We start from the raw sequence: 16,457 nt of genomic DNA, 5'->3' as shown, positions 1-16,457 counted from the left end.
CACGTAGGGCCTACTTCTGACTCAAAGGTTTACAAACACACCCGAAATGTTTCTTCAATTAAAAATCAATCCAGCAGGCACCAGTCAGCCTGCAGCATCATAATTGGATATGTGGGATGGCGGCGTGGAAGGAGGAATTTCTGCCGCCTTCATCCACCTGTGCGGCTGCTTTAGAATTTTTGATTATGTCCCGCTAAGTGTCTCTTGCTAGGGTGTGGAATTCCTTGGGTTCTCTGAGGTATTGTCTGGATGGCACTACTTGTCACAGCGTGTCAGGGGATCGCACGCCTGCCATGCTGGGGGATGTGTGTGCTCTGAAGGGAAGGCGTCTGAGGTTAGTGTTTGCAGCAGATGTGAGAGGTGCCGGGGCTTTCTTTTAAGCCGGCTGGGAGGGGAGGTCCTGCCGGGTTTCCTGCAGCCCAGGCTGGATGCTTCGGGCTGGCCACAGAAAGAGGGGCTCTGTCCTGTCTGTATTCTTTTGTTAATAACAAGCGTATACATAAGGATGGATTTGAGTTGTTAATAATTAAAAATGTTTGTCTTCTAATTGTTTGTAAATTCCGGGTAGCAAATGCCATAACCAGCATAAAGGTGAAAAACATTAAGGAACGTGTGCTAACATTCGTGGCCCACTTGCTAATCACTGGGCACTTTGCAGCGTCTTACTTTATAAAACCCAGACAGCAATCTGTGAACCTGACGATATTACTGCCACTTCATAGGTAAGTAGAGTGAGGCTCAAACAGCCTGAATAACTTGCCCAAATTCACACGGTTAGGAAGTGGTACAACTCGACTTCGAACCCAAGTCTTCCTCTCTTTTTTTCCCCCCTACATCACGTTCTCTCTCCTAAATACCTACCATGTGCAGATGCTGTGGTCAGAGAACACAGACCTAGCAAGTACTGACTGAATGTAAATATGTCCCAGGGCTTTCCCAGAGATTCTCACATCTTCACCTGAGTTTGCAGGTGACCACTGGCTACTGATCTTGATGAAGAATATCTTGGTGACAAGCTGAATGTACGAATAGCAGTCGTGAACGTGACCAAGGAAAACCAGGATGCTCTGATGGGAACCTGGGATCACCTGGAACTCACTCACCTGGCCAGATCATAGTATCTGGACTTCAGGTGCCTCGTCTGAGGCGACTGAGATACATTTATGCCGCCTGGAGAACAGAAGACCCATCTAGACCATCATGCAGCATGAATATTAAGGATTAGGTTTTGTTTTCATTTTAAATGGCACAGAGGAGAAGGAAAAATAAACATGAAGAGCGGCAGTTATGGCGGGTGACTTGCTGTTGTGCTTGGCGGGGAAGGGTGTGTACGCCCAGGCTGATAAGGAAGGGGAGGGGTGACTTGGGACACTGGTCTAGGCCAGTCCCTCATGGAGCCTCACTGGGAGCCTGGCAGGTTTGAGCTGGAATGGCCGCCCACCTCTCCCGGTTTCCCCAAGCCCTGCCTACCTGGCCGAGATCTTTTGCTCTCCTCACCCTCACCCTGAGCACAAGCACCTAAGCTCTAACCGTGTGTGCCCCAGAGGGCCTGGCATCCTCTCCATCCTGTGGATATGCTGCACGCTCTACCTGGGGGCTGGCAGGGGGCTCCTCTCCCTACGAGCCTTCTACTGTCAGTCCACTCAGCCTCCCTCGGGGACATGCGCTCTCTTCCTTTCTCTGCCCCAGCCAGGAGGCGGGCTCCTCCTGGAGCATCCCTCTGTGGTCAGAACCTGTTCCCTGCCTGTGCCCGCCAGACTTCTAAGCTGGCCCCAAGACTCCTGCCCCTGCCCTGGTGTATCACCCTGTAGCACCCCTCCCTTGAGTGCGAGCGGAACCTGGTAATACGATGGGATATTACTCCTGTGACTAACAGACTGGAGAGATTCTCCTGCTGGCTTTGAAGAAGTAAGCTGCTATGCTCAGAGGGCCACACGGCTAAGACCTGAGGGTGGCCCCCAGGAGCTCAGAAGGACCCCACCTAACAGCCAGCAAGGAAACGGGGACCTCGGTCCTGGAGCTGAATCCTGCCAAAGCCTGAATGAGCTTAGACATGCACTCTGACTCTGAGACGAGACTGCAGCCCAGCCAACACCTGGATTTCAGGCCTCGGACCGCAAGCAGAGAACCTGCTAACACATCCAGACTCCTGACCCAGACACTGTCAAAGTAAAAAAAAAAAAAATGTGTTTCTAAAGCTGCCAAGTCCGTGGTGATTTACTGCACAATAGAAAACGAATACATGGTCTGAACTCTGAATACACTACATATTCCTTGAAGGCAGGAACAGGGTTACGTAGCCCCAGCCCCACAAGAGGCTGGCACGTGATTCTAATAGATGCTTACGTAGTATCTTGAGAAAAGTGAGGCCACGGGAAGGAAAGACCTCTCCTGAGATGACACAGCAGGGCAAGGACCCAGCTGGAGCCAGAAGCTCTGTGCTTGTCCTCCTTATCCCGTTTGGTCTTTGTTACCTGTTACGGTCAGCAAATTCTCTGAGTTTCTGTCAGGTGTCCCGGAGGCTGTGCATCTCCAGGAAACCACTAGCCATGAAGCCATTTAATTCTGTGAGCCGTCATTTGCTAATAAGCAGAGGGACTCACAGAGCAAAAAGGAACCTGCTTCCACAGCCGCTCTCAGCACGCATCATTCCCGGCTGCCTCCGGAGGCAAGGTCGCCCTCACTCTCCCGAACTCCCAGACCGCTTCCTGTCCGTGAGCCTTTTCGTGTCCCAGTGCTGTTCCTGTGTTTGTTCACTCATTCTTCAATCACTCGTGACTAATCACAAGTGACATTTATTGAACACTTACTAAGTGTGCCACGTCCTGTCCTCAGCACTTTACAGGCGTTAACTCATTTAATCCTAACACGACCCCACGGAATCTCATCCACAGGCTGGACAGGCATCTCCAAAGTGGCTCAAAGACAGAAGGAGACCATCAAACTCCCTTCCTAACTGTGGGAGTCGAGGGGGAATGACATGAAGGGAACTAGGGCAAGGGCAGCCACTGTGGACATCAGTAAATCAAAGAGGAAGCTGGTTAGCCGAGGTGCGCGCAAGGCACATAGGACGGCCAGGTACAGAAACACTGCAGAGCCCTGAAAGGCTTTGAATCCATTCACCTCCTGGCAGCCAGAGAGATGTTTTCAAAAATATAAATTACAGCATAAAACTCTGTGAAATTTCTACAATAGGTTCTCAACCACGTTTAGAGTAAAATCCAAATATTTCATGAGTTTCTAATGTTTATAAACTTAACCTCATGCAACTTTCCCCTCAAGCCCCCTCTCAAGTGATGCTTCAGTCACACTGGTCTTCTATCAGGTGTCTGAATACACAAGGCCCTTCCTACTGCAGGGCCTTTGCACTTGCTCTTTTGTCTGCCTGGAAAACTTTTCTCAGCAACTCACCTACCTAACTCCTTTTCTCATCCTCAAGTCTCTGCAGAAATGTCCTCTCCTTAGAAAGACCTCTCCTGACCATGCCACCGAAAAAAGGTCTCTCCCTTGACATCGATAATATGTGTTTCATCCTTCAAAGCACTTACCACAATTATAATCATTCGACTTAATTATTTACTGTTTTTATACCGCTAGTCCCATTTTCTCAATGCTGGCTGCACATGGCAAACTCAAAACAAGTCAAGGTCTCCACCCCACAAAGATTCTTACTTAACTGGTTTGCAATGGAACCTGACCATGAATTTGTTTTAAAAGTTACTCAGGTGATTCAATTTGTCCCCGGTCAAGGTTGAGAATCAGTGCAACAGACCATACGCCACATGAGGGCAGGGATCACGTCAGTACTTCCTGATAAAGCCTCCAGGAATGATGCTTGCATCAACACGTATATAAGGAAAACAAACAGAACTGCTTTCCAGCAGCAACTGTGGGTCCAGTCCATGTGATTCCCTATAATACACCCCCCCTTTCCTTGAGGTAATGTGAGTAGAGCTCTATTTTTTTAGAATCAATTCTTCACCCTCACAAACAACCAGCACCATCAGGAGACAGGAGCCCTTGGTTCTCAGTGCTGGAGAGGGGATGAGACATAAGCCCTATCTTATCAGGCTTCAATGTTCTAAGCCTGTGAGGCCACCTCTCCCTTCTCCATTCGACTGGGTGAAGGGCAGCGGCAAGGGGACTGTGTGGAGGGTGAGGGCCCGTCTGCTTACCTGTCCATGGAGAGCTGAGCAACCAGGGTGACGTCCGTGTTGTCTGAAGTGGGCTCATACTCGTAGTGCAAGAAGTACAGGTGGGTTCGGTGGACGGTGAAACGCTCTCGCCGGAACTCATAACACAAGTCGTCCTCATCCAGCTCAGAGAGCTGCTTCTGGAGCTGAAAGGTAGGCAAGAGGGCTTGGAAACGTGAAGAAAATCCCCGAGGGGCCTGCCTGTTGTGCCCTGTCCTCCCCTGAGTTTGTTACCCATCGGACCTTACTGATGGGCCAATCCGAGAAGGACAGGATCCTGTTTTCATTTTCCTCTGCAATTTAATCTGATTTCAAAGAGGTGATGATAAAGGGCAGCTGCCTCACCCTCTGAGGAATGAGACGCTCTGAGCCAACAGTGACGGTGGTGGCACTGACAAATGCATAAGCAACCACGAAGTCCTTATACAAAACAAAAAACGTTTTCCTTCGTGACCCAGCACAACAATTGCAAATAACGGGGGAACTGTCGTCCGTGAACAGAGTAACGGGAACCAAACGGAGCAGTACCTGTGTGTGATTGGACAGAAAACGCAAACCCAGAAACGAAACAAAACATCTTTTCTTTTCATTTCATCCAAGTTCAATCAGTCTCAGTACCCACTCTTCTTCTCCCTCTCTTCTAAGGCTCTGACATCTTTTACTTTATTAATCTGCTTGTAATTGTTCTTTACTTACCTCTCCTACTCTCCTTCCTACCCAACTAGCGAAAGAGTGAGCTGTCCTGCTAACAGGGAACTAGGAACTTAGCACTTCACATAAGCAGGTGCAGATATACAGGTTTCCAGATCTGCCGATATACAATATCCCTCCCAGGCAGGTGGGACTGACTGTGCTTGCCTTATAGGTGAAAAATTGTAACGAACAAGTAAAAGAACTTCGACAGTTACGGAAATTCAATCAGTGGACGTGCGGTAGCAGAATGAATGGGCCGGGAACAGGGAGGAGAGGACTTTTTCGGGTGATGGGAATGTCTTACGTCATGCTCAGAGTGATGGTTACCTGGGTGTACACATTTGTGAAAATACATGTACGCTCAGAACGGGTGGATTTATCATAGGCAAATTGTATTTCAATAAAACGTATTTAAAGAAAATAATAATTTGCCAAAGGTCACATGGTTGCTTCCAATATTTCTTCTGTTACATGAACCTTGTCCATCACATGATGACATATAGTTGAATATAGATTAAACTTCACATGACTAGAGTTAAGAGCTGAATGCAACAGAACATTTTTCCAAAAAGAAGATCTATAAAATCTCTAAACCAACAAGAAAATATATTCACTCACTCCTTTATGACCTATCAGTTAAGACCACTGCTTTGAACTAGGTGATACGCTATGATTATTCTTTTGTCTCCAGTTCCCATGATTTTACTGTTAAGGTCAAATGGATTTTCCTTCTTTATTCTCTACCAGTAGTTCAAAATCATGGTAAATTTTAGTTTGCTTTATATTAAGACCATGCTGATCTTGTAATTTTTGTGTCTGTATTTCTGAAAAAAGACTTTTTTCTTTAATATATATTTTTTTAATAAATTAAAAAAAAAAGACCACTGCCTTGACAGGTTAAGCTCTGATATTATTTCTCAAGATGTGTGCTGACAGCTGACTGCATTAAATGCTCCAGTTTCTTCACTGTCCCCTCCCCCATATCCTTCCCCTTTGTCATGCGACCTTTGGTGCTGCCCACTACAGAGGCAAAGCCGATTTCTTTAATCCTTGAATCTGGGCCGGACCTGTGACTTGCTTTGGCAGACAGAATGGAGGGGAAAGCCCCAATCCTGAGGCTAGGGCTCGAGAGGAAGTGCATGCTTTCTTGGGAAAATGCCTGGCTAGCCTGCTGGGGGAAGAGAGACAGCTGGAGCAGAGTGGAGTCTCCCCAGTTGCCTATCACGTGAGCAAGGCTGGCCGAGGTCAGTAGAGCTGCATCCATAAACACTTCTCACTGCACGCCACTGAGGTTTTAGGGGTTTGGACCACTAGATAACAGGCGGTGTCGTTGGCATTTTGTGTGGGGCACCTTTTCACTGGGTGAGTCTGTCCCACATACCACGGGGCGGTTGGTTTCCAGGGCCCCAACCCAATAAATGTTCGCAGGATTCTCCAGACGGCTGTGTACAACTCCAAATGCACCCATATGTTCCCAAAGGCCACTCGGGGAACTGGCTGTGATCAAAGTGATCTATGAGACGTTTTCAGCTACCTTTGACATTTTTAACCTTTAAGAAGGATGAGATCAGGGATACCCTTCAGCTTTTCGAGTCCAATTCAATGTCCTTGCCTATTTGAAGATTCCCTCTATGCCAGCAGGGTAACTACTTGATATAAGGCTAGGAGCTGGAACTCTCATTCCACCTAAGATCCTAGGAGCCAGGTGACGCCTTCTGGCCTGCAGGACTAAACCCAGATCCTCACTGACAATTGTATACTCTCCCTCTGACCCATCAATCCCCACATACTCTGCCTTACACCAACGGTCTTCCCTCTGCTCCCCAAACCTGCATTCCCTCCCACGCCTCCGTGACTTGGCCCATCTTCCCTCTCTGCCACACTCTCCCTCACCTCACCCACTCTTCCCCACCTGTGGACTTTCTATTGACCTTCAAGATTCAGCTTTAATGGTACCTTCTCTGTGAAACCTTTATGGGCCCTGCCAGGTAGGGCTACTCCGTTTCTTCTCTGTGCTCTAAGAGCACTGAACCTGTAATTCCACCAAAGCACTTGCTAGTTTGAACTGAAATTGTTTAAGAGCAACTTCCCTGGCGAGACTGTGACACTTCACCATTGTCCCCAGCACCGTGCCCGCCGCAGGACAGGTGCTCAATACGCGTGTGCTGTGTGCGTGAGAAATACCTGCTGCACACAAGAAGGCTGCGGTCACTGAGGTTAAGGTCGTCCGTGTCATTGCCCTTTTGTATTCTCTAACGTTATGCATAGAAGCTTGTCATTCTACCGCCCATCATTGGCTCCTATATTTGCAGTTTGAGGGTCTGTGACGGCTGAAAAGGTTGTGTCCAGCAAACAAGCATGTGCTGGGCTCCGTGCAAGGTGCTAGGTGTGCTTGACTTCTTGTCCTTAGAGCCATCCAGTAAGGCATGTGTCAAACCCTCACTTGACAGTGGAGGAAACTGTTTGGAGATCTTGAGATCACCCAGGGAGGTCGAACTTGGGTCTCTGTCCCTGGACCACCAAGCTGCCTCTCCAGAAAAGATACTTGTTTAGCCTCAGGTCAAGAAACAGACACAGGACAGGGGCTGAGGTTACTGCTTCGATCCCAATCCTGTCCGTGAAATCTGGGGAGAGTGCGTGAATCATTTAACCCTTCTGAGCCTCAATTTCCTCACCTGTAAAATGGAGATAATAACAGTAGCTACCTCAGGGGATGGCAGGAGGATTCCAGGAGATGCTGCATATGAAGAGCACAGTGTTTGGAGGGACTCAACAATGTCATCTATTATCGTGGTTGTGATCACAATTAGGAAAGGGAGATTCCTGGGCTCCCGGAGACACCTAGGTGGACGTGTGCTGAAACGTCACCTGAAGGAGATGGCATGGCAAGGGTCTGGAGGGCAGGGGAAGGGGGGCTGGATGAAGCTGGGTCACCTTCTGTTTCATGAGTGTCAGAGAGAGTCCCAATGTCTTTCTCCTTGAACTCAAATATGCCTGGAAGTTGCAGTGTTGTCTGCCAGGAGGAAACGGAACCAACCAACACCCACCTTCCCTTTCTCACCCACCCTGCTGAAGAAAACAAGTAATTACTGCCCCTTAGAGAATAAATGTCTGTCAAGTTCTTTGCAAAATCAGGGCTGTTTGGTGGGTATTTGTTTTGTGTTGTATTTTTAATATGCTGATAAGAGTGCATGGCTTCCAGTCCAGTGAAGAGAGAGAGGGAGCCTGTGAGGATGTGTATGCATGTCTGTGTGTGAGCACGGCCAGACACCTGCGTGTGGAGCAAAGGGTCTTTCTTTGATGAGGTTTCGAAAAAGTTTATCCTCATCACATGAGGAAGGAAATTAGTGACCAGAACATGAGAAATGCATGTGTTACGGGGTTCTCTCTTCCCCCTTAGCCTTACACTGGCAGTACCCTTGAGTTGGGGAAAATGACATTCCAAGGTAAATAGCTCCAAGAGCCATTTTCTGGAAAGCGCCCATAGCGTGGGCTCCTAAAGGCAGGAACTGTATCCCATCCATCTCTGAATCCCCTGAACCCAGAACACCTAGTGCATCTTGAGTGCCCAGCAAGACTCTGTTGGATACATTCAGAGCCACAGCATGTTAAGAAAGGGAACAGTGACCAATGAAAATGCTCCTAGAGCTACCAAAGTATGGCTGCCCTAGCTGGGAGGGTCTACCAGCAGTCCCGGGGGATAAGGCGCCTCCATCTATGAACTTCATGGTACCAACGTGGTTCAATGGCAGCCACATCCCCAGGTCACCTGTGGCCACCACAGTGCTCAACGGATAGGACCTAGGTAACACTGCCATTTACCAACCGCACTGGGTACTGTGGAAAGCACAGCAGGTATGAGGTCAGACATAAAACGTCAGAGTCTCTTGGACTCTGGACCAAATAGATGTCTTCCTTGAGCTTTAATATTATATTGATTATCAACCTGGTGCTCTGCACCTCTGCTCTAATATGGACTGAGCACCTACTGTGTGCCAGGTGTAGTGCTAAATCAGGTGCATTGCTTTACTAATTTAATCCTTCAGCACAGAGCTCCGTTTTATGAGAGAGGAAACTGAGGCTCAGAAGGTGTCCATAATCTTCCAGTTACAGCTAGAGAGCAGCAGTCTGGATTGTGAATCCAGTCTTTGGACCTCACACCAGGGACATCTCACAACACAATCACTTTTCTCCTGGCGGATGGATGTGAGGATCAAATGAGCTGGTGGAAGACACAACGCTGTGTGAACAAAGCAGGCCATAAAAATGCACATGCGGTAAGATTCCAATACAGCAAAAAGACAAACCAACCAACCCCACACAGAAACAGACCAAAGGGAACACGTTACAATGTTAACAAAGATTTTCTCTGAGTGGTGGATTCACAGATGAATTTTATTGGCTTCTTTATACTTTTCTGTACTTAAGTAATTCCCTGCAATTTTCTCAAATGAGCTAATGCATGTACAAGTGCTTTGTAAACTGTAGAGTTCTACACACACCTCAGCGATGTTATTATGATGGCATTATGTACCTTTTCAAATTCTAATCTAGGACTGCTCATCATTGCTGACTGCGTGGCTGATGTTATCCCAAGGAGGAGACTAGAGCAGCTTGAAACCTGCCTCTTTTTCACCCAGGTAATCTCTCCAGGGAGATGCTGAGCTGGAAGGCAGGGCTGGGGTGACTTGGGTTAACAGGGTCTGAATGCTACCGCCACTGCCCACTCCAGCCACGTGGGGAGCAGGGGCCCCTGACAAGCAAGTCACAGAAACAAAATACAGATTCCTCCTGAGATAAAATGCATTTGCTCAGTTGCTTCCTTGGGCAGCCAGCTGAGGCACAGGGAGATCTGGACTTAAGGGCAAATGACCTTTAAGCAGTTGGCATTTATTTCTTCCCATCCTGAAGGGCAGTGGCCTAGATTGACCTCTGAGCTGCCAGAGATGATGGCTGGTCCTGCCTGAGGACTCAGATGGGTGGGAAGTGTGTCCCTGGGCTCCGGCCTGATGGACTTCTCTGCTCGAAGTCAGGAAAAACGACATGGAGAGATTATAGGGATAAGTGGACACTGAGGCCTGATTCCTCTGACCCTCATTTTCCACGTGACCTTGAGCAAGTCATTTCTCCCAACAGCAAGACAAAGAGTTCTGGCTTCAAGGATCACGTCCTCACTAGGCCAGGTAAGGGCTGAGAGCCCTGTGGGCACTTTCTCATTAACACTCATGGTCACCGTGGCTTAGAGACCACCAGCAGTCCAGGTCTATAAAGAAAGCCTTAGCCACTTGTTCAAGGTCACACAGTGAATGAACAGAGTAGCCGAGATTCACATCCAGGTGTCTTTCCTCCAAGTTCTTGTACATAATAAAGTCACTAGGATGCCGTGTTCAGCAGTCTCTGGGGATCTTTCTAGTCTAATGCCAGACGGTTCTGTGACTGCAGAGGACTGAATCACGTGCTTCCCTCGGTGGCAGAGATCTTCTGCTCTCGGGCTGAGTTTCCAACCTTCCTGCGGTGAGGGGAACCATGTAGCCAAGTCCGCGTCAGTGGAATGTGGGCAGATTCTGGCCACTACAGGTACCACTTTTAAGACTGTCTCACGCACAGTCTTCTCTGTGTCAGCCAGAGCGAGAGCCCCCAGTAGAGGATGCTCTGTGGAGGGCAGAGGCACAAGATGGAAGGAGTCTGGGCTCCGAACCTGGAGAAGAGCTGCCTGCCAATCAGGAACACCTGCTTGAACTTCGTGTGAGTCATAAACTTCCAGTCTGCCGAGTCCATTTTATGGCTGCTTGTGTTACCTTAACTAACACACCTACTTGACCTCTTCCAGCCACTAAGTGATGATGACAGCACGACGGACCAAGTCAGGAGTCTCTGAGGCCACCCCTTCTTCTTTTGACACCTGTCCTTTGGATGCTTTAGGACAACAGGCAGAAACATCTGATGGATAAGATAACACTCAGGAGGGTTGCTTTACACTTTCAGCTTTCACTTTCAGTGGCCTGGATATCCATTTCTTCATCCGTTCCTCCCAGTGTCTACATGAGACTGGCAGGGCCGCCCACTTGCCCCCAGTTGATGGATGAGGAAACTGGAGCACCAGGGATGTGCACAGAAAAGCTGGGGCTCTAAGTCACGTCTCCTGGAACCTAACTCAGGGCTCTTCCCTGGGGTTTCCATGAAGTGGTTAAGTTTTATTAAACCACGTGGACAGGAAGAGAAAAATTACTAGCTCGCTGGTTGCCTGCTGTGCATATTAATCAACAAAATTCCAGGAACCCAAACCACTGTTTTCCAAGGAAACCAAACCATGGGCCACCTTCATTCTTTCGTGGGAGGGGAGAAGCACGGACCTTAGGACCATTCAGTGACGGTTCAGAGAGGGTCTGCTGAGCACTGACTGAGGCTCTGAGAAAATAAGAAAAAGGCATGGTCTGCTCCCTCCCGGCTATCAGTATTAATGCGTACATTGAACACAATTAACAGTCCCTCATTCTATGCCAAGCCCTGTGCTAGGAATGGGGAATGAACCCATTTCTGCACTTAAATTGTTTATACAGTCTGGGTGGGGAAAACAAAGAAGTCAGCAATTGTAAAACTGTGTATTCATAACGCAAACAAAACTCAAGGTTGGGGCTTCCCTGGTGGCGCAGTGGTTGAGAGTCCGCCTGCCGATGCAGGGGACACGGGTTCGTGCCCCGGTCCGGGAAGATCCCACATGCCGCGGAGCGGCTGCGCCCGTGAGCCATGGCCGCTGAGCCTGCGCGTCCGGAGACTGTGCTCCGCAGCGCGAGAGGCCACAACAGTGAGAGGTCCGCGTAACGCAAAACAAAAAACAAAACTCAAGGTCAGGGGGATGTGCTAGGTGCTACACTGACCTAAGCTCCTGACCTGCCTTACCTTACTTAATCCTCATCAAGCCTACCAGGTAGGAATAGTCCTACCTGATTCGCATTTACAGGTGAGAAAACTGAGGCACAGAGAGTTGAGTGGCCTGAAATCCCAAAGGGAGTGTTCCTAACATCTTACGCAAGGCAGTCTCGCTCCAGAGCTGTCCTCTTACCTACCGCACAAGGAGCCAGTTAGGGGAGGAAGATTCAGCCAAAAGGAGAAGAGGGCGGGGGCTGTGACTGACAAAGGCAGAGGAGAGTCGAGCACCTGGCGGGTTTGGATAGGTGCCAACCAGAGCCTAGGTGTGCGAAGGAAGGATGTATTCCTGTGGCCCAGACACACCCTCTGAGTATCTGGACCATGACTCCCACCTTTATCCCCTCTCCTGGCCACCCAGGCAAACACTGTGACGCTTCAGGCTCTGGAACTTAACACGCCATGGAAAGTCACTGGAGGCTGGCCTCGGGCAGCCTGTTGTAGGGCTCTGGACGCCATCCACCCTGGGCTCTGCTGCCCACTGTGTGATTAAAGGGCTGGTGACATGCGGCTCGCACGTGAAACAATAACGCATTCTGGGGTTTCTCTGGGGTTTCTCTGGGATACAGCTGTTTCCACAGAGCCATCTGTTCCCTGGTAGCTTCTGTTTACATGTGTCTTATTTTTAACATCTCACGGAGCCACTGTGAGGCCGTTGTCTTTTCTTCTTAGTGAGCTTATTTAGCATCAGGGGATGTGACCCCATAGGTGGCCCATCACCCTTGTAGCACGAGGGGGTTGAATGTGGAAGCCCTCATTTCAGAGGTGAGGCAGGGGGCTGAGAGCAGCTGGATGGGAAGGCATCCAGGATAAGCTTTCTGGCCAATACTCGTAAGGAGACCGCCTGTGGCCTGTAGCCCTTCGCATACCTTAAGCCCTTCAACGCACATACCAGCCTGGGCTGGGTTTGTTTACTGACCATTTTACAGGTGGGAAAACTGAGGCTCAGGAAAGGCAAGAGTTATACTTGAAGGCATAGATCTAGTCCTGGGGCCTGGTTTTCTGATTTTAAATACAGGGCTCTTTCCAGAGTACCACAAATACTTCAAGACAAAGACTTGTAATATGTTCATTGGTTCTACAAAATTTATCGAGCACATACCAGGCAATCTTTCATAGGCATAAAGATGAACTGATGAATGAAACAGACAGACATCCCTGCAGTCCCAGAGCTTACATTCTAGTTGGAGAGACAGAACCAACAAAATAAATAAGTCCAGAATATAATACATCGATGGGTGATAAGTGCTAAGGAGAAAAATAAAGGCACGAGCTCTGGGAGATGGGGGTGCTGGGATTGGGGTTAAGTATTACAACTTCAGATCATGGAGTGTTTTCAGCAGTTATAAAAAGACTACTCAGCAAGCCTGATACCAGTTCCAGAGCTGCCACCAACCTGTCCTCTGATTTCACATTGCTGAGCCTCCGTTTTCTCCTCTAAAAAATAAAGATAATAATAACTACCTTGCAGGGTTCGTAAAAGAATACTGTTCGTAAGAACAGTGATATAAAGTAAAAGCAGCTAGGAGAATCGCTGAACGACCTGTAGTTCCTCTTATGTTAATTTTAAATAGGGATCTACATCCACTTGAGGAGCATGGCCTCGGTCAGTCTATGACTTCAAAGCTAGGGCGACCCTGTTTCCAATCACGGCCCCATCACGTAGGAGTTGCTTGATTTTGAGCACGTAACTCATCTCTTCTGAGCTTTGGTTTCCTTAATCTGTGAAAAGTCCCTCGTAACGTCTCCTTCCCTTGATTGTGGTGAAGATTAAAGCTGCATTTCCCTTTTGCTTTCCCTGCAGGAAATCTCCAATTGTCAAAGGCTAGAAGAAGCAGAGAAAGGTCTTGGAGCAGCACAGACAGCTCTCCTCATGCAGGAGAGAACAGAATGATGAAGGCCTAGTGCACGGATGCCCGCATCTCCCGTGTTATTGCTTGGGGATTGTTACTGGTTCTCTGGAGTACTGTCTTGGTGAGGATACTGGGGTTGGGGCTGAGCCCAGATGGACAACTGGGGTCATCAACGAGTGATGTCTGCTGTGGGCATCGGATAAGGGAACTCCAAGTCTGCAGACACTTGTCTATTGACTTATAATTACATATAAATGTGAAAACTCATTGGTATCCAGTCTTTTTGCTTTTTTCCACTTTTTAGGTGTTTGCTATGTTTCATAGTTTAACTTCTAACATGACAGTGGATAATTCTTTTACCACTGGACTTCCTGACTTCAATACCACTGGTTTTCCTTTTTTTGGCTGCCACGGGAAGGATGAACAGGGGGTTGAGCCCAGAAAGGGTTGTTCTGAAGCTGATGAAGTGAAAGTGACAGCTGTCAGAAAGGCATCTGCAGGATAAGCAGCAAACAGTCTGAGGCCATTTCCTGCCAGGATAAACAGCATCTTCCCTCCTCTGGCCAATTCCCGCCCCCTCAGCCTACTCAGTGCAACCTTAGTCACTGAAAATTGTACATTGAGTTTGGTATACTTTGGTTACTAAGGAAGGGCATGTACTTGAGTAAGATTCCCATCCAAATTGGAAAACATCTATAATAACATATATGTTAATGGTTTTGCATTTAGAAAGGTGAGTTTCTCTTATCTGGAACACGCCCTGAGGTGGAGCAACGCACTCTTGATGATAAAGCAGGCTTCTATAGATACAGTGCTTGGGGAGAGTTACATGTTTCTGGATAACACGCTGTACGGAGTTACACTATCTGCCCAGCTGTTGGGGACCACAGAGGGTGTCCTTATTTTTTCCTGCACAGGACTCAGATTCATGGATTCTTTCCAGAAGGGGGGATTTTCAACTCAACACGAGGAAGAGGGGGTTAGCATCTGGAGGTTTCTAACAGTGAACTAAGCTGCTGGAGGTGGTGAGCTCCCTGTCTTTGGGAAGATTCCAGCGGAAACCAGATGTAAGCCTGTTAGAGACACTGTAGAAGGATTTTTGCACGGATTAGGGGGTAGAGAATACCCACGATTATCCAGCCGTGTTCTGTGGCGTCCCAGAGTTTCTGGGCTACGCTTGAGCAGCTGGGTTGCTGAGGAAAGGGGAGAGAAATGCTAATATACAGAATTCTAGCTTCCACTGCGACTTCACTCAAAGTATAGTAACTAATGCCAAGTGAATGCTTCTTGCATTACACAGACTAACTTATTGGTTCCAGGGAGAGATGGCCAGACAAACTGTGGGACAGCAGTGGCAATGTCCCATCAGCTACTGTCATTCTACGCCGCAGCTGGAGCCTGAGCTCTTCCAAACAAAACCATCTTGTTCTGGAGCAAGCACCCCAGACAAAGGCTGGGAAATGGGGTTTTCTGCTTCCTAAAGGGTTGAATTCCCCCAACCTCCTGAATTCATGCTCCTTCCCTCCCTCTTTTCCTTTTTCTTTTCTCTCTCCCTCTCTTTCTGGCACCAAGACCAACCAAATGGCCTCTTCCTCCCACCCAGAGTCTCCTGCTGGAGGAGACATCTACCTGGGATTGTCTGATCCAGAGCAAATGTGACAGCCCCTTCCATGCTTCATACACAGATTTCTAAGTGACTCTGTAGGTTCATCTCTCTGCCAGGCCTTCCTAGAAAAAGAATCTTAAAATCTCAGAACCCATTCGTGGAACGACAGACTATGATCAGACAGGTTGGGCACTGTGGTTTGTGATAAACCCCCTTCTCAATGAACATTGTGTTCTGGGTGTCCTATTTTTGGTGATTTAACATACATTATCCATAAGACACTATGACAAAGGCATCCCTGTCCCCAGTTACTTATCAGATGGTGAACCCAAGGCTCAGAGCATCCACGTGACCTCTCTGAGGTCCTATGTCCATTAAATGAGCGATCTGGGATGACCAGAGAGCTCACACCCTTATCATCATCATCACCTCCGTGAAGACATAATAATACAAAAATGCACGTGTGCAGCCCTCCACGTGCTCACGTTGGCTTCACTGGAAGCCGAGTATGCCATGCTCGTGTTCACCTCTGGTCTCCACTGCCTGTGCCGCTCCCGCCGCTCTCCGTATCTTCTCACTCCTCCTTATTCATCCTTCGAATTTCACCTTCTCCAGGAAGTCTTCCCTGACCTACCAGCTCTCCCCTTCTTGTGTGCTCTCAAAGCATCACACTGTCCCGGCACTTATCACACTGGATGACAGCCCCGTGCCTGCCTGCATCCCTCACTAGACAAGCACTGTGAGAGTCAGGCTTCGATCTGCACTCGCTCCCCCGCTAGGATCCCTAGCCCTGCGGCTGGTGACCATTTCAATGACTTATCTGCTGAATGGATGAACGCGTCTTGAGACTTAGACCCTGCCACCAGATCCCTTTCCCATCTGGGATCTGCAGTCCAATGGAGAGGTCCCTGACTTGCCGTCTTTGAGACGACCACTAACTGCGCTTGTCATAGTTCCAACGACTTCCTCCCCAAAGCTGGGAGCCTTCCGCTTTGGGCCAGATACGAGGTCTTACCCTTTCCCGCTGGCTCTGTTTGCAGATAACACTCAGCATGCTGCAAAGGATCAGGGGTAGAACTCCCCACGGAGACGCGATTCCTGGCTGCGATGTTACAGACTCTCTGCCTGCTCCAGCCCCTGCCGCTGCGGGCCTGCCCGGCCAGAGGCATCTGACTGAAGCAGAGC

General features: G+C 48.6%; 1 protein-coding gene across 1 annotated transcript in view; it reads right to left on the bottom strand.

Annotated features, from left to right (window-relative positions):
- LARGE1 (LARGE xylosyl- and glucuronyltransferase 1) overlaps nucleotides 1-16,457 on the bottom strand; it is a 587,346-nt gene that overhangs the window by 42,772 nt on the left and 528,117 nt on the right. Inside the window, 1 exon segment of the mRNA XM_060305895.1 lies at nucleotides 4,176-4,339. Coding sequence (XP_060161878.1) covers nucleotides 4,176-4,339 — 164 coding nt within the window.

This window comes from Globicephala melas, chromosome 10, assembly GCF_963455315.2.
Source record: "Globicephala melas chromosome 10, mGloMel1.2, whole genome shotgun sequence".
Taxonomy (NCBI): domain Eukaryota; kingdom Metazoa; phylum Chordata; class Mammalia; order Artiodactyla; family Delphinidae; genus Globicephala; species Globicephala melas.
The sequence above is the reverse complement of the archived record's forward strand: the minus strand, read 5'-3'. Positions and strand labels throughout refer to the sequence as shown.